A 17,692-nucleotide genomic window follows, 5' to 3' on the forward strand; every position below is an offset into this window, starting at 1 on the left:
TGTTTGGGCAAGATGAACATCACAAAGAATACACGGCACCGTTTAGAAACTCTATTTTCAGAGAGGGAGTTTTTGCTCTAGCTTCACTTGCGTTTTTCTTGGTTAATGTTAGGTATAAAGAGCTCACCGAACAGCAGCTCCCGGGCGCCCTTCCTCCTGAATGTACCCCGAACATAGACGGACCAAATGCTAAATCTGTTCAGAGGGAGCAAAGCCTGCATTCATTTCATACACTTTTCTGTAGGCGATGTTTTAAATATGACTGCTTCCTACATCGTAAGTGCAGTTATTGTACGTTTTCATTTTCTATCTTTGTTGTGGAGTTATGTCTTAAAGCAACTTGGAAAGTGTTGTCACTTATTATAACTAGGATTTATCATTTAATCTGGCAGTTATGATTGAAAAATATGTTAGGATCAGAGTATCGTTCTTTTATACTTTGTTGCTTGAGGGTTGCTGTGAAGTCTTTTGCACGTATTTAATTTGAACCACCTGTCTTCCACTAATTTGGAATAGAGGTCAGTGGTTTTTCCATAAATGCTAACCAAGCAGTTACTTTGTAATAAAGCTATTACTGTGAATTAGCTGATAGCCTAGAGCAACACTGCGATATTGATGAACAGATTTTGTTGAATAAGAAATTGGCTGAAAAGATCTTATATATGTTCTTGTCTATTTAGTGGGTTTTTGTTTTGTTTTGTTTTGGGTGCTCTGAGGAAATTACTTTTAAAAATATCTGCATTTGGGGGGCAGCCTGGGTGTCTCAGTCGGTTATGCATCTGACTCTTGATTTTGGCTCAGGTCATGGTCTCAGGGTCGTGAAATCCAGCCCTGAGTTGGGAATCTACACTCAGCGGGGAGTCTGCTGGAGATCCTCTCTCTCCCTTGGTCTGTGTCCCGTTCCTCGCGCCCCCCCCCCCCCCAACTCCATGCACACTCACTCTCGCTTGCTCGCTCTCAAAAAAAAAAAACATCTGCATTTGGGTACAGGGAAAGCATAAAAATAAAATGTTGTTAATGAAATTTAAGTAGGTCCCGTATACTACTACTTTATTTTTCTGACGTTGCTGGGGAATGAGGTTTTGTAGGAAATTTTCCAGGTAACAGGAACATTTAAAACACAATTTAAAAATCACCAACTACTTTTGAGGCGCATATTTTGAAAACATATTTGATATCTCCTTGGTTTCCTAAGCAGGTTAGCTTCTTCCATATTCATTTTAGTGCAACCGTCTGTAGCCTGATCACACCGTTAGGGGCTTCTGACCTGTGTGAAGGCGTTCTCCCCTTTGCTAAGTGGCCCTTTTGAGTTCCTCTGGCTGTCTTTTTACAGCAGTTTTCCCCTCATTATCCGGTGGTACCTCTTAATGTTAATTAGCCTGTCCAAGCGGTTATATCTTGTCTCATTTTGAGTTTTTGCTCTGTCTACTTACTTTTGCTGTATCTCATAATTTGTTGTGTGGTACGTATCTTGACCTGGAAATGATTTAAGTGTGTGTGTGTGTGTGTGTGTGTGTGGTATTAGTGGTGTAGTTACCTTCAATTAGAAAAATTTGAAGTAGATTTTTAGAATTATTATATTTTCCATGTCCTTGCTGTTGTTAACCACCTTCCTAATCTTGATGATTTCGTAGTTTTAGTAATCTCTGGTATGCCGGCCATGGTTTTTTTCAGCCATTGGACAAAGATCAAATATCTTACTTGGGCTTGGCAGTTGTTGTCTTCCTACAGCCCTTGACATAGTTGCCTTGAATTGCATTTAATTCACCTTTACACACAGTCATTTTATAAACTATGTACAATTTTCATTAAAAATATTAGAAGTTGCCTTCAGATACCACTATAGCAAAACCAGTTGGGTGGGAGCTCTGAGAAATGGTCCTTCCAGTTTGTTCGTAGATGCAGCATTTCTTGAACCTTTTGTGTTGTACAAATGAATCAAAGGAAGTAAGATACTACTTTTAAACATTATTACATGAGTTATTTTATTGTGATCTTTAGATTTGAGTAATTTTGATGAACCTTGAACCTGATAATTATCTCCTTATTCAAGCTGGGAAGAAGATAGATAATTATTTCACTTTAGTGACGTTTGCTTCTGTGGAATGGCAGGCTGCTCGCTTGTAGCACTTGGGAGCAGTGGGTCCAGCAGCTGCTGTACCCCCCTTTTCCTTCTTTGGACACTAGAGCCAATCTCTTCATAATTCATCCTTGATAGATTCCCTAGGTATTCATTGCTTTCCATTAATTTTGACAAAATATCACACACCAAAGGTTTTTCCTAGGTAAAATGAGCCAGTAAAGACATTATTAAACATATGTATTTAATTTTATTTTTGTGCTTTAATTTTGTTTTTGTCTGTGTGAGAGGAGAATAACATAGTACTTCATAAGCTGTTGGTTGTGAGGATTAAATTTGTTACTCTGTGTAATTTACACAGAGTAAAATACTTAAAACAGTACCTGGCTTGTTTTTAGTCATCATTGTTTAAACAGATCATCATTCACATGATACACATTTCAAAAATGTATTAAAAGGTGTCCAGTGAATTCTCCCTTCTACTTCTTCCCTCATCCATAGAGTTTGTACCTCATTCTTTACACCACTCATGTCAGTTTTTTCTGGCAAAATGCAAAGATACTCTTTTTCTGGCTGTCCTATTCAAAAGGTATCATACTCTTCAGGCTTTTCCCTGTTTTGACTTAGTGAATATTGGTAGGTATTATTCCTGTCTGGAGAGCCGCATAGTCTTCCCACTGTGGGAGACGGGAGAACTTACTGACAGGTTCCTAGGGGTTAGCATTTGGATTGTTTGTGACTCCCGCGCTAACAGCGCACAGTGAACCACCTTGGCTGAACCTGTGCGTCATTTCCCACAAGTGCAAGTGAACCCGATCCACCGTGCTCAGATTAAGGCTTCGTTCTTTTGCATCTAACATTGAGTCACTGGAATTTATTCTCTTAGAATTTTGGGTCCACCCCTCCCCTCCACCTCCAAGGCCATCGAGTTACTTCCATACCATACCATTTCCCGGGAAGTTCCCGTTCGCCGCTGCACCCGCCGCCTTCATTTCCCGTCACCACGTGCCCTTGGGTCTCTTTCCTTTGCGTTTGTTCCTTGAGTCTTTCTGTCCAGGAGGCTTTATTCCGAGATCTTCTGGCTATTCTTGCTTGTTTTTAAATGTAACTTTTAGAATCTTTAGTTTGTCTAATTAAAAAAAAAAGTCTAGGTAGTATGTTTATTGGAATCCCATTAAATTTATTAATTACCTAAGGGAAAACTGACATTTTAAAATGAGGATTAAGTGTAACCATATGATCAAGTTTCCTTTTGTGTCCTTTAATAAACTCAAATTTTCTTCATGTAGCTCTTGTACGTTCTTTCTTAAAATGATATCTAGGTATTAATGGGTTGTTGCCTGGCTTTTTCTCTTTAAATCCTGTGTGTTTTATACCTTGATACCTTATCAATTGTCCCTGCTTATATTAGTTTCTCAGTGGATTCTTATTAGAGCTTTTGAGCTATGTAAGTAAACTATCTGCAGTTATTTCTGTCTTTCCAGTCTTTATGATTTTATTTTCTTGTCTAATTTCATTGGCTTGTATCTTCAGTACAGTGTTAAGTAATATTAGTACTAGTAGATACTTTTTTTTTTGGCTTCTGGATCACTTTTGAAATATTATTTCACTCAGGTTTTGAAATTTATTTGTATAAAGTTGATCTAAGTGTTCTAATTCTTCTTAAATGTTTCATTCTCTCATTTTTCTTGATGAGCTTAAACGGTGGTTTATTTTGAGAATCTGTTTTGTGTATTTTCCCCTCAGAGAATCAGCTACTGTATTAGATTTACTATTTTTCTCTTTATGAATGTGATTTTTGCATTGTTTCCATTCTTCTCTTTTTTTTTTGGTTATATGCTTTGAACATGAAATGAATTGTCTCTAGAGTACTGTTTCAACCTCTCTTAGGTTCTTATGTTTGGTATTACTATTATTTATAAGGAATTTTAAGGAATATTTTATGTCTTCTTTTTAACTCACTGTTTAAGGGAGAATTTTTTAAACTTCTGGGTGAAAGGGCCTTTTTTGGTTGTTGTATATTTCTTAATATTTCTGTGTGGTAGCCTTACTGATACTAGGTTATTTAGAGGTTGGGTGTGTCTACCATTTTTATCTATAAAGAAGATGCTTTGATGGTAGGGGTTTGGCAGTTCATCTTAGCGAGAGCTCAGTATCTGACCATGGATCTTTTCCATTAGAGGGACCTGTGCGTTCTAATGAACCTTGAAGGATGAATGGCTTTAGTTTGGGAATGAATCCCACTTTGTATTCCAAATAAATTTTAGACCTTGATGCATTCTGTAAATTGGAAACGGGTTGTTCTGCAAACTTGGAATCATAATTTCTTTATAAAAGCCTCAGCCTAAAATGGGCAGCCTGGTCTGTCTTTGACACTTGTTAGAGGAACCAGGGTCGGCTCCTGAATTGACTGTGGGTGGGTATAAAGAGGTAACACATTTCTGATAGGGAGGGAAGGAAGGCAGGCTGGGAAATTGAGGTTGGGAAATTTTATATGCTTAAATACAAAAGTAGAACCTTGGAATAAATGTTTTGCTAGGTTTCCTATTACCTGTGTGCCCTACAGAGGAATCCATTTTAAGCATAAACCCCTGTTCTGTCATTTCTGATATTATGTAAAAAAGTCTGTTCTTTTTGGAATTTGTATTAATGCTTATTGTAGAGCTTTTAACATTTAATGGTTAGAATTTCAGAAACAGTATTCCATAGTTTGTAGTTGATGGTTGACTTTTTTTTAGTATTTCAGATGTGTAATGATTAAAATTCAGACATACAGAGTTCATAATTGCCATGTAATTAGAGTGACTTAAACCTCGGATTTTAAGTCACCCGGAGTGATTCCCTAAATCTTGGTTTTTCTCATCTGTAAAATGGGGATGAGAATCCTCATACTTGGGGGATTTTGTGGGGATTAAATGAGGTAATGCCTAAAGCCTCTTACTGTGTACTTTGAAGACAGGAGCCTTGACCGGTAGCTGCCGGTGCGACCTGCTGTTACTACCGGCCCATGCTCTGAACATTGACCCGGTCATTTTGTAAGGTGCTTAGTATTACAAGTCTGCCGTCTGTGATATGCACAAGAATTTATGTGATTCCAACTATAAGTAGAGCAGTAAGAAGTTTTTTTTAAAGATTTATTTGTGAGGAGAGCATGCATGAGTGGGGAAATGGTCAGGGGGAAGAGTATCTTCAAGCAGACTTCCCTCTAAGCGGGGAGCCCCATATGGGGCTCGATCCCACTACCCTGAGATCATGACCTGAGCCAAAACCAAGAGTCGGACCCTCAACCGACGAGCACCCAGGTGCCCCTCTTCAATAAGAATTCTTTTTTTTTTTTTTAAAGATTTAATTATTTATTTGACAGAGAGACACAGTGAGAGAGGGAACACAGCAGGCAGAGGGAGAGGGAGAAGCAGGCTTCCTGCTGAGCATGGAGCCCCATGTGGGACTCGATCCCAGGAGCCCAGGATCATGACCTGAGCCGAAGGCAGATGCTTAAGGACTGAGCTGCCCAGGCGCCCCTTCAATAAGAATTCTTAATACCAAGTTCTAATCAGAGCAGACAGGATCAGTACTTTGAGCAGAAGCTAATGTATAAAACTGACACTTTGTACTGATCTGTGTTCATTGATTCTGTCATATTTATCACTTGACAACCAGCTGAAGAAGTATTTAAGGGAAGTGTTGTATTACGGAGAGGGGCGGTTTCTCTTGCTCCATGGGCAAGCTTGCTGGATGAGGGTCTCAGCACACCTGCCATCTAACTAGCCACACAAACTATTCTCTTTGGTCCTGTTTCCTAACTTGTAAAATCACCACTGGAAATAGGTGATTGCTGAGGTTGTCCCAACTCTGAAATTCTCTGATTCCCCAGGTCTGTGTTTGAGGTATCATTACTTGGTGAAACATTAGAAGGTCCTGAGGGTCTACTCTGTATTTTGGAGCCATTTTTTAGAATTGCCAGTTGACTCACTTACAGGGATAGGGAAGAGCTGGGACTGTCTATCCCGACGGTCTTTCTGCCTTTGAAAACCTTCACATTTTTCATCAAGGTTTTATAGGTTGCTTTTGAAATTACAAAAAAAAAAAACCACCCCAAAACCAAAAGCCAACATTCCATGTTCTCTCCTTTTTGTAAAGTTTTAAAGAAAGCAGCTTGCTTCAATTTTCTAATAATTTTCTTGATCAGGGAATTTTATATAATCTCCGCCCATAATATATTTTAGCTTGAAAAATATTTTAATAACTTATTTGAAATACTAGCATTTCAAGATGCCTATGTGAAAATATTAAGTATTTTGGAAATCTCAAATAGTCAAGACATTTCTAGAAGAGGGAATTCTTTATAATAAAGAACTAGTTTTCTTAATTGAAGTTTGAAATTCTGAGGGAAGTCTAGTAAGGAGAATAGTTCTCTTTCTTGAGCTAAATGCTATGTGAAATTAAGAATGTTTTTTACCTTTGATCATAAAGTACCTTTGATTATTAGTGTGTTAACTTTTCCTTCATGGCCAGACCTTGGCTGCTGAGTGCTGTGTGACTGATGTCTCTGTGGCGTCTCCCTGCCCAGGACTGGTGGGGGCTGCCCCCCTCCTCTGTGCATGTGTGTGCCTTCGTATGTCACTGGATCAGGTGAAATCGAGAACATCAGTCTTTATATAAATAGGGGAGACATCCACACTAAAAACAAATTTTACCAAAAATAGATCACTCCGTTTGTGCTGCTAACTGGTTAAGGACGATCTTGTTTTTTGGATCAATGTAATTCCTTGCTGCTGCTATGACTTTAACTTTTTATAGGCTCAGACTTTGTATTTTAGGGGTCCTCACCTGTTCAAAAATGTAATCCAGTGCTAAATTAGTTGTGGTATCAGTCTATCATTTCACAGGGAAATCTAACACACACTTGAAACAGAATTTGAACCTTGAATTTCTACTTCAAAAAACATACCTTTGTCTTTTTTTCCTTATTTCCCTCATCAGTCTGTCTTTCCCATTTAAGTTCTGTGGATAGAAGTATGGCTTTTTAGAGACTTTTTTTTTTTTTTTTAATGTATTTGTTTTTGGGGGGAGAGAGCATGTGCTTGAGTTGGGGGAGGGGCAGAGGCAGAGGGAGAGAATCTCAAAACAGACTCCACGTTGAGTGCAGAGCCTGACTTGGGGCTCAGTCCCATGACTCATGAGATCAGGACCTAAGCTGAAATCACAAGTTGAGCGCTTAACCGACTGAGCCACCCAGGTGCCCCTACAGATGTTTTTAAAATGGTTTGTTTCATGAATGTGTCACTTTTATCCAAATTAAGATAATTTTCATCCTGTGTAATTCTAAACAGGGCATTTCTAGCATTTGCCTTAATAGCTGGAAGTAGGCTTTCTCAAGGGTTTCTGCAAGTTTTCACTGCTGTGTGTTCATGTTTAGTTTGCCCTTGTACTAGAATTTGAATCTTTGTTATCACATTATTTGGGGATTTCAAGTTTCAAACCCTTCTTTCTAGAACCTGTTTTATGTGACCATGTGTTTCCTGGAGAAGGGTGCTGACTACAAGCTCTCACTAGATTCCTGAATTGTGTCTGATCTGAAGAAACTGAATTTCAGTAGTCTGAGGCTGTCCTTTTATTTAAAAGTTTATTTATTTAATCCCTACACCTAACATGGGGTTTGAACGCTGCATGCTCTTCCAACTGAGCTAGCCAGACGCCCTTGTCCTCTTTATTTTTAAAGATTTATTTATTTTAGAGAGCGTGCACAAGCAGGGGGGAAGGCAGAGGGCGAGGGAGGGAAGCAGACTCTCCGCTGAGCAGGGAGCCCGATGCGGGGCTTGATCTTATGACCCTGAGATCATGACCTGAGCCAAAACCAAGAGTCGGCTGCTTTATTATTTTTTAAATTTTATTTATTATTATTATTTTTAAAGATTTTATTTATTTATTTGACAGAGATAGAGAGAGCACAAGTAGGCAGAGAGGCAGGCAGAGGGAGAGGGAGAGGGAGAAGCAAGCTTCCTGCGGAGCAGGGAGCCCGATGTGGGGCTCGATCCCAGGACCCCAGGATCATGACCTGAGCCGAAGGCAGCCGCTTAACCAACTGAGCCACCCAGGTGCCCCAAGAGTCGGCTGCTTTAACCGACTGAGCCACCCAGGCATCCCATCCTCTTTATTTTAAAAAACTAGTTATTTAACAAGTGCTGTCCTATTTTTCTCCATTTTGACAAGCCGACTGTTGAACTTCATTTGGAAATCAAGAAATTGTAGATGTTGGAAATCTTTTGGTAAAAATAGAAAATCTGATTTCCTTGTAGAGGGGATGTATCAGTTTCTCTGGAAATATTAAAGACTAAATAAATGTTCATAATCAGACTTTAGAGTTATGTGCATCAATTATACTTGTAAGAAGAAAAATAGGGAATCACAAATTATTTCAGAATTTACTGTTTCCTCCCTGGTTAGGGGTTGGTGGGGAGGAGTGGCAGTGTTCCAGGGGAGAGTCGAGGAGAATATGTGGAGATGATTCAGTAAGAGCTTGAAGGAAAGTTCTGTCATGGAAATAATACTTTGGCAAGTTTGTAATGTATTAAGTGACTTTTTCCATTTGAAACGGTGGAAATGAAAAAGTAAATAGTTATATTTGGATATTTTATGTTTATTTTGCAGCTTTTCATGCAACACCCAATACTTACAAGCGGAAGAACACAGAGACGGCTCTAGACAACAAACCGTGTGGCCCGCAGTGTTACCAGCACTTGGTAAGCTCACGCGCTGCCTGATCAGAGGGCACTGGAGGAGTCTTGCTGGCGGACTGAAGGCAGCGTGGTACTGTTGCTCCCGTACTTGGCTGTGTACTGGGCAGGGATGCTCACCCGTGCGGGTTCCTTCCCAGCCGCTACGTACTGCACGTTCTAGTCCTTCGTGAATCTCGTATTACTCTATGCCTGTCTGTGTTAATCCCTTCAGCAACCTTCTGAGGCCTTTAGGATCAAGGACTCTTACACCTGCCCCCACGTTTATGAGCGTGAGAAGCACAGGTAGCCCCCTAAGCCCCAGAAGCTCGGTGAGCCTTCCTTAGCGTAGCCCTTCTCGAGCCTTAGACCCATGGTAGTTTGAGTCAGGTGGTCGGTCCCACAGGTTTTGTTTTTTTAAATGATGGAGAAAAGGTAAGGGTTTAGGAGAATATGAGGTAGGAAAGTTGTTTTTTACGGGTACTATCTTATTTTTACCATTTCCCCTCTTTGAACCAAGCCACTCCTACCTAGGAACTAAATGGGTATATATTGCCTGTTGGATTTTGGACAGAAGATTCATTGAATGGCACCTGCAGAAGGTATCCTATTTTTAAGCAATTTGGTTTTTATAGAATGAAGTGTAAAACTGTTGGCTGCTCTCAAACTTCTCCCTTCTACTGCCACTAAAGATGGAATTCTTGAGCACTATTTTATAATACTCTGTAAAGGCAGAATTTTATTTGGCTCATCTAAGATGTTTCTGTGGTCTCTCTATAATCCATGATCTTACTGTTGTTTCATACTCTCTAAGACTGGATTATTGGACTTGCTGATGCAGAATGTAATGCTCACAGCCTTGGTCCTCAGGCTCCTTTCACATCTTCTGGGGGCTGTGCATCCCTCACTGGAAAAAAATGGGATGTTTTAATAGTAAGGCAGGAAGTGACAGAGTCTGGCATGTTTCTCTGTTTTATATTCTTCTTGTGTACTTTAAATATTATCGGAGAGAGGTATCTTAAGAAAGCCTGAAATAGGAAAGTATGACTCTGGATGCACATTAGGTATGATTCTTCGCATAAAAGTTCATACTTAAAGAGATTTATTTTTTATATTATTATTATATTGTTTTAACTTATTACAATCACTTTATATAGTTTGCAAGCTCACAGAATTGTCTTGTCTAATTTCATCCCCTGTAGCACAAAGAGAACGTATATGTACCTTTCTGAAAGTTTTGAACTATCAAAAGCAGATAGAAAGCCAAGAGCATCTAGATATGGAAATGATTTGTAAAAATGGATATTGTGATATATTTATTGACTAACTTGCTTTATGCAATCCTTTTTTTCTCATCTAACAAAACGAGTTGTAGAACTTGACCTTGATGTGTACATTTTTCACTTTGTAGGAGGGAGCAAAGGAGTTTGCTGCCGCCCTCACCGCAGAGCGGATCAAGACCCCGCCGAAGCGGCCCGGCGGCCGCAGGAGAGGCAGGCTCCCCACCAACAGCAGCCGGCCCAGCACCCCCACCATCAACGTGCTGGAGTCCAAGGACACAGACAGTGACAGGGAAGCAGGGACCGAGACGGGCGGGGAGAACAACGATAAAGAGGAGGAGGAGAAAAAGGACGAGACTTCCAGCTCCTCCGGTAAGACCTGGATGAAGGGTGTGGGATGGGTCGTGCACTTTGCTCAGTGGGTTAGTGGGTTAGTTCGGCGTAAGGACAAATCTGAGAGCAGAGATTCCTCAGGGTGTGGAACGGAATTTCTGCCCGCACCCCAACCCGGGCCTGTGAGGACTGCCTGCCCGATTGTTGGAAGGTTGACAATCCCATGTGTTGTCAGGTGGGGTGTCGCTGTCCTTTCTCCATCCTTCTTGGACAGGACATCGTTTGCTTTAATCCGGTGGCTCTTCTGGGGGTAGTTTTGATTAGGAGAGCCCATGGGCACTCCCGACCAGTGTTCTACTGCTGGGCTTGTCCTTGTCCTTTCAGCCTGTGACTTACACCATGAGTAACAGCGGTAGACCCCCTCAATTTACACTGTTTTAAAGTAAGCTTACACCCAATGCGGGGCATGAACTCAAGACCCTGAGATTGAGAGCCACGTGCTTCTCTGAGCCAGGCTGCCACCCCTCAGCTTGTACTTTGGAAGGTTGTGTTAAAGGCAACCCAACCTTGTGTTCCATGGGAGGCTTGATTGTTTATTCTCAAGATGGTTCACTTCCTGCTTTTTTCTTAAGCACAACCTGAGTTTTACTTTATTTTATTCATTTATTTGAGAAAGAAACAGCATAAGTGGAGGGGAGGGACAGAGGGACAAGCAGACTCCCCACAGAGCAGGGAGCCTGACGCGGGGCTCGATCCCGGGACTCTGGGATCATGACCTGAGCTGAAGGCAGACATTCAACCGACTGAGCTACCCAGGCCCCGTGGTTTTACTTCTTAATACTGTTTTCCAATTGTCATTTTTTGACCAGTGCTTAACTTTGGTTTTCTAGAAGCGAATTCTCGGTGTCAAACGCCAATAAAGATGAAGCCCAACATTGAGCCTCCGGAGAACGTGGAGTGGAGTGGTGCTGAGGCCTCGATGTTCAGGGTCCTCATCGGCACATATTATGACAATTTCTGTGCCATTGCTAGGCTCATTGGGACCAAAACTTGTCGACAGGTAAGCACGTCTGATAAAATACTGTTCAGGAACTTGAGATAGAGGGAAACCAAGTCGTCACTGTCCAAACAGAAGACCATTCGTGGTTATCCTCCAGCTCCTGTTCATCTCGTTTTTCACTGAGAAAAACGATCCTTCCGACTTGAGGTATTTCGGGGAGTGGATCTACCAAGCCAGGAAGACTGGAGGCTAGCCTTGCGCCTCTTATCCAGAGCGTGGTGGCGGCCGCTCTCCCTGCACGAGGGTCGGGTCAGCGTGCGCTTCCCGCTGTGTCCCCGGCCCGTGGCAGCGCCTGCGCCGAGACGGAGAGGTTTCTGGTGCGGGCGAGTCTCACGCACGGCGCTCAGGGTCCTGTGACTCTGCCTCTTGTCAGGTGTATGAGTTTCGCGTCAAAGAATCGAGTATCATAGCTCCGGCCCCGGCCGAGGATGTGGACACCCCGCCGAGGAAGAAGAAGAGGAAACACCGGTAAGCCTGTGTGCGGCCGGCCGAGGGTCACCGGGGCGCTTCTGCGGCGGGGTTGGGTCGGCGTAGGCACTCGCTCAGCTTTCTCTCTTAAGAGCACAGCAGCGTGCAGTCGACTCGGGGTGTGGGGGGGTCTTAAAAGTGACGGGCACCAGTGCTGCGTTTTCATTAAGGAAACCTAGTTAGTGGCTTCTGCAGGAAAGGCTCCCCTGCTCGGAGATGGACCGAGGATGTGGCCCTGGGCGGGAATCTCGACGGCTGACAGCGCGGAGCCGGCTTTAGTCTAGCAGCCTGACTGGTGTCCATGTGCGGGGGTGCTTGCGGCCTGGTGAAGGTCACCTTCCAAAGAGGCTCGTGCCAGGGAGGAGCGCAGGGAGGGTTTTCAGGCGGACTGCCTTCGGAAGTGCAGAGCCCGAAACCGTGCGGGTCCGCTCTTTCCTCCTGCCCCCATGGTCTCGGGAGAGCAGCATAGTTGGGTAAGGGGTAGAGGACTACACTTCGACCTTGCACATGCTCATGTTCCCTTTATGAAAGGTGGGACCGACTTCATTTAGAACTGGAAGAAAGAACTTAGTTTTTGCCATAGGAATTTAGGCTTTAGTAGATGCAGCTGTTTCTTGGTTGAGTTCTGATCATCCAGCTCCGTGGAATGGCTACAGATGCCTGAAATTAGAGAAACGATACGACTGCAGGCTGAGCCCAGGTAGACGTGGGCCGCCACAGAAAGCCAGGGCCGGAGGGGAGGCGGCCGTGCTCCTGCGTGGTGACAGCTGACCCTCAGACGACATGGGGCCACCTCCATGTGTTTTCTGGTCCTGTAAATAGAGTTTCCCCATATTTTCTTCTCTCTAGCTTACTTTATTGTAAGAACACAGTATATAATATGGATGACATAGAAAATCTGTACTAATCAATCAGTTACCAGTAAGGCTTTTGGTCCACAGGCTGAGTTTTTGGAGAGTCAGAACTTACATGCAGATTTTGGATGGTGTGGGATGTTTGCACCCCAAATCTCACATTGTTCAAGGGTCATCTGTCCTTGGATTCAGAGCGCTGTCAGGTTCGGGGCACACGCAGACCCGTCTGAGTAGCTTCCGTTGATCTGCCCCTGGCTTCACAAACGTGACTTACGTCTTGTGTCTTGCAGGTTGTGGGCTGCCCACTGCAGAAAGATACAGCTGAAAAAGGGTTAGCATCTCTCTGTTCAACTTCATCAACTTAAAAATGTCTACTCGTTTGTTTAAGAATAATAATTGGATTAGTATTTGGGATATTCGTTTATAATTGACTTCTGTACATTAAAGCCCTGGAGACGGAGGATGTCTGCTGATTCACTTCCAGTCAGTCCTCTGGGATCGGGGGGACAGTGCTCGGGGCTCGCCAAGCACGTGGGGGGTGGGAGGTAGTATCTGCCGTCACTCTGTAAACAAGTACAGCGCGGAAGAGCTGCTGCATGCCAGGTGTAACGGGGAGAATATAGTCTTGGCCGTTGTGTTTGATCGCCTCTGGATCTGTCCTTACGCAGACGGCTCCTCCAACCACGTTTACAACTACCAGCCCTGTGACCATCCACGGCAGCCTTGTGACAGTTCGTGCCCTTGTGTGATAGCACAAAATTTTTGTGAAAAGTTTTGTCAATGTAGTTCAGAGTGTAAGTATTTGTTTTGTTTTGATGAATTGCATGAGAATTACAGAGGCTTTTGGTCAGCGGTTTAAACTAGTAAGCCAAACAAGATTTTAGGAAATGCATTTATCCTACAAAGATTTATGGGGCGCCGTAACGGGCTCTGCGCTAGTGGCCAGTGTGTCTGTGGGCAGGTTAGGCGGAATTGGATTGTTTAAATTAAATCATAGTAGAACTGGCACAGAGTAAAGGGCATCTAGAAATGGCTGCCCAGGTCCTCTGGTTACTGGAAATGGTCGGTGCGCTGGGCTCAGAATTCAGCCTAACGGTGACTGGAGACGTTGAACGAAACAGCACAGGCCGCTTGGAAAGCAAGGAAGCGTCTAGAACTCTGGACCCTCAGAAGGGTCACGAACCATGGCTCTTATAAAATGGGTGTGAAAGGCAGGCTAAATAAAACAGCTAAATAAAACAGCTCTGAAGTACACGTACCACCTACCAAATACGAAGGGAAAGCCCGAAGCTCAGTGGTGACCGTTCTCAGAAGGGACAGCTCTCACTTCTTGTCCCTCCACGGGTTTACTCTCAGTCTGGGCGGGTGGGGGTGGGGGGACGCGGTGGGGACCGGTGGTGAGGGTTCCGCAGGGTTTCCACGTGACGAGGAATGTCCTTCCGAAGGTCAGAACCGCTTCCCTGGCTGCCGCTGCAAAGCTCAGTGCAACACGAAGCAGTGTCCATGCTACCTGGCCGTGCGCGAGTGCGACCCCGACCTGTGCCTCACGTGTGGCGCCGCCGACCACTGGGACAGCAAGAACGTGTCCTGCAAGAACTGCAGCATCCAGCGCGGCTCCAAGAAGGTTACCCCCCCCCCCCCCGGGGCCACGCGCCGCTGCCCTTAGTGAAAGCCACGGGGCTTCCTGATGGGACGGCGGGAGGTGGGGCGTTATGGGCCCTTAGGCAGTCTTCCATTTGCTACGTGTAAGGTGAACCAGCCCCGAATGGCACCAGGTTCTGGAGAGAGATTTTTCTAGTATGTAGAAGTCGTTATCTAGTCTCCATGTGAGGACAGGGTGTGCCCGTCAGAACTCAGAGACCCGGTTTTTGCACACTTCCTTCCGTTTCTTTAATGACCTTGAGGACACAGCCGGGACCACCACGGAGCTATGGCCTGCGAGGTACAGGCAGGGGACGGTAACTGGAGCCCCGAGAAGGTGATGACCGAGCAGAAGAACCTGCCAGCATCGTTTGGGGGAAGCTCACGGTCTGATTTTAGGGTAGACCCAGGGTTCCTTCTTTGGTTACTAAATGTTAGCTGTTAGAACAGGGCCTGCCCTGTATGACATCATCCTTTCTCTAAGTGCTGTGTGTGTCCGCTTGCTAGTCCTCCTAACTATAACCATGAACCCCAACCCAGGCCTTCTGGCCCTGAACCCCCTGCTGCTGAGGTCATGGCCTGTGTTGCCCATGGGCTGGGGGGGAGGTGGACAACGGACACACGGACGACATTCACATCTTAGGTTCCTGAGCCATCATAGGATGCGACTGGGATCTCGTGCGGGGGCAGTCGTGCCCTCCACCAGAAACTCTGGTCCTGGCAGCAGCTGTGTGTTGGCTGTGATGGGTTCAGGGGTCAGGTGGTTTTCTTATTCTAGGTTGTTAATTTCGTTCTCACGTCCTAGTGATGCTGGGACAGTCCCTGGGGCCCCCCCGCTCAGTCCTCACCATCCCCTTTCTCCCTCACCCCATACTTGTCCTTAAACTCCTCTCTGTTCAGAAACTGTTCATGTTGACACACCTTCTCCTGAAACAGAAGATAACATACTTTTTTACCAACTGGGTTTCATTTAACGGTAGGGTCAGATATTGCTTTAAAGCAAACTGTGGTTTTCCAATACCTGGGAGGCTGGCCCCTCGGTCAGGGTGCTCAGGGCTCTCCTGCCGACAGCGTCTGGTTGAATGGCTGCTTTCGAATGGGGCTGAGGCCGGACAGTGAGTCACCCTGCAGTTAACGTGTCAGCACGCTTTGCCGATGCGATTGAGTGCGCTTTCTTCTCTAGCATTTATTGCTGGCACCATCTGATGTGGCAGGCTGGGGGATTTTCATCAAAGATCCTGTACAGAAAAATGAATTCATCTCGGAGTACTGTGGAGAGGTAAGGCAAGAGTAACCAGTTTCAGGCAGTTTAGTGTATACTGGTCTCATGTATTCGTGTGGGATCGTAGGTAACTTTGTTTTGGGTTGATGTCACTGGACGAGTCTATTGGGTTTGATTAGAAGTGAATTAATAAAAAATGCCTTTTCAGCTTGGACTTAACTCCTGCTTATGGGTTTGGCTTGCTTGGTAAATAGACTGCTTCAGTCCTTGTCACATTTGGCATTTATCATCTAGGGATAAGGTGGGGAACAAGAGCTTTGTGCTGTGGAGTCTGCCCTACTTAATCCACAGCCTAATTGATAAGGATCTAGAAATGACAGTGTCATTAATCATATGCCTTTTTACTTGTAGAGTTAGGGAAAAACCATCAGGCTGGCTTCATTTTGCAATTAACCCAACCAGTTTGTATTTTTTCTTCAGTGAAAAGACTTTTTGTTAATCACTTTCTGCATCCTTTTGATGTGGAAATGTTATTTCAGTGAGTTGAAGTCCTTAAAAGATACTGGTTCTAAATACCAGCACGCAGCCTGAGACCAGCTGCAGGGACGGTGGTTGGGGTTCCTCATGAAGGTCTCCTGAGGAGCTTGTGTGTGTGCGCCTGCCGGTCTCGATCACCTAATCCAAAACAATCTTATCCTCTGCCTTCCTTTTTAGATTATTTCTCAAGATGAAGCAGACAGAAGAGGGAAAGTGTATGATAAATACATGTGCAGCTTTCTGTTCAACTTAAACAATGGTATGTTTGACCTGAGGCCATCCGGGAGCCCTCCGCTGGTTGGAGTCTGGACGTGAAGGTGGCGGGGGGGGGGGGGGCTCCATCTTCACCTTAGGGCCACCGGGGATCCCTTACGCCTTGCCACAGGCTTTGGAATGGGCTGTGTGTTTGCAAGCCCACCAGGCTGGACCAGACGGCTCGGAGCTTGCTGCGGGTTTGCTGCCGACGACCTGGGCCTGGGGTCCGCTTGGCCCCCGCCTCTGTCATGAGTGCTCCAACTGACCGGGGAAGGGGCTGGAGCGCTGAATTGGGCAGCCTTTCCTGGACTTCCCTGGGTGTTCTCGAAGGCAGTGAGAGTAAGGAAGCGGGTTTTTAGATGATGTTCTCGGCTAGAGGACATCAGGTTGCAGTAGGTGTTGCTACGGGGGGAGGGTGTTGTGCTTGACCCCCAGCCTCAGAGTAACTCAGCTGGGACATGGAGCAGAAGGTCTTTTTGTGAACGTGTTCCACAGAGAGAAGAATGAAAAAAAATAATTTTAAACGTGAAATGCTTACTCTTGAAGTTAGGAATTTCGATTCCGTGTTTTGTAAAGGCAAGCCCTGAAGAACGAGAGCCAGGAGTGTCTCTGGAACTGTAATGACTTCATATGTGCAGAACTAGGCCTGAAACGGTTCACTTGATGATGCTTATTTTCTCTCTCTTTAGATTTTGTGGTGGATGCAACCCGCAAGGGTAACAAAATCCGTTTTGCAAATCATTCAGTAAATCCAAACTGCTATGCAAAAGGTAGGTGCTAATGGAGCCAGGATTCCCAAGAGAGGCTCTTGCACACCAGTGCTGGACTGGAGTGGCCCTGGGACACATGCTGGTGTGCACGGGTCGGGCACTCCTGGGGCCTGTCTTCACGCGACTCACACCAGTGTGTGTTTCTCGTTCCAGTTATGATGGTGAACGGCGATCACAGGATAGGGATTTTTGCTAAGAGAGCCATCCAGACGGGTGAAGAGCTGTTTTTTGATTACAGGTTGGTAAGAGCATATTTCTGGTGTGACCTGAGGGCTTTCCCTTCCTGAAGTCTGAGCTGTGGACAAGGGCTGTCTCTTCTCTCTGTCAGATCTTCTATTCTTAGAGGGATTTGCTCCTGGTCATTATTTGTCAGGGGCAGCGGTGGGCATTTAGGTGTACTTTCTTGGTAACGTAGTTCCCACCACACAAGTAATGGTGATTTTTGAAAGGCAGGCAGAGCTCGGATATTGCGGGTT

At 44.6% G+C, this 17,692-nt stretch overlaps 1 protein-coding gene and 1 long non-coding RNA gene across 14 annotated transcripts in view; one reads left to right on the forward strand and one right to left on the reverse strand.

Annotated features, from left to right (window-relative positions):
• Positions 1 to 17,692, forward strand: part of EZH2 (enhancer of zeste 2 polycomb repressive complex 2 subunit) — a 67,445-nt gene that overhangs the window by 47,281 nt on the left and 2,472 nt on the right. For 8 of the 12 annotated variants that reach the window (XM_081799910.1, XM_081799911.1, XM_081799920.1 and 5 more), the window contains 12 exons: positions 113 to 291; positions 8,732 to 8,823; positions 10,208 to 10,448; positions 11,300 to 11,469; positions 11,843 to 11,937; positions 13,082 to 13,122; positions 13,460 to 13,585; positions 14,237 to 14,415; positions 15,616 to 15,711; positions 16,369 to 16,450; positions 17,136 to 17,216; positions 17,370 to 17,454. In XM_081799910.1, the coding sequence (XP_081656036.1) occupies positions 113 to 291; positions 8,732 to 8,823; positions 10,208 to 10,448; positions 11,300 to 11,469; positions 11,843 to 11,937; positions 13,082 to 13,122; positions 13,460 to 13,585; positions 14,237 to 14,415; positions 15,616 to 15,711; positions 16,369 to 16,450; positions 17,136 to 17,216; positions 17,370 to 17,454 (1,467 nt within the window). The remainder of the gene's footprint in view (positions 1 to 112; positions 292 to 8,731; positions 8,824 to 10,207; positions 10,449 to 11,299; positions 11,470 to 11,842; positions 11,938 to 13,081; positions 13,123 to 13,459; positions 13,586 to 14,236; positions 14,416 to 15,615; positions 15,712 to 16,368; positions 16,451 to 17,135; positions 17,217 to 17,369; positions 17,455 to 17,692) is intronic. The other 4 variants (XM_081799921.1, XM_081799918.1, XM_081799913.1 and 1 more) reach the window with 1 other exon arrangement.
• LOC115940113 (uncharacterized) overlaps positions 8,700 to 17,692 on the reverse strand; it is a 14,540-nt gene continuing 5,547 nt past the window's right edge. For both annotated transcript variants that reach the window (XR_014139085.1, XR_014139086.1), the window contains exons 4-5: positions 15,454 to 15,670; positions 8,700 to 15,359 (exon numbers count right to left, since the gene is read on the reverse strand). This is a non-coding gene — a long non-coding RNA (uncharacterized LOC115940113). The remainder of the gene's footprint in view (positions 15,360 to 15,453; positions 15,671 to 17,692) is intronic.

The sequence above is a fragment of the Leptonychotes weddellii genome, chromosome 12 (genome assembly GCF_054177405.1).
Source record: "Leptonychotes weddellii isolate Sample4059 chromosome 12, ASM5417740v2, whole genome shotgun sequence".
Classification (NCBI taxonomy): Eukaryota; Metazoa; Chordata; class Mammalia; order Carnivora; family Phocidae; genus Leptonychotes; species Leptonychotes weddellii.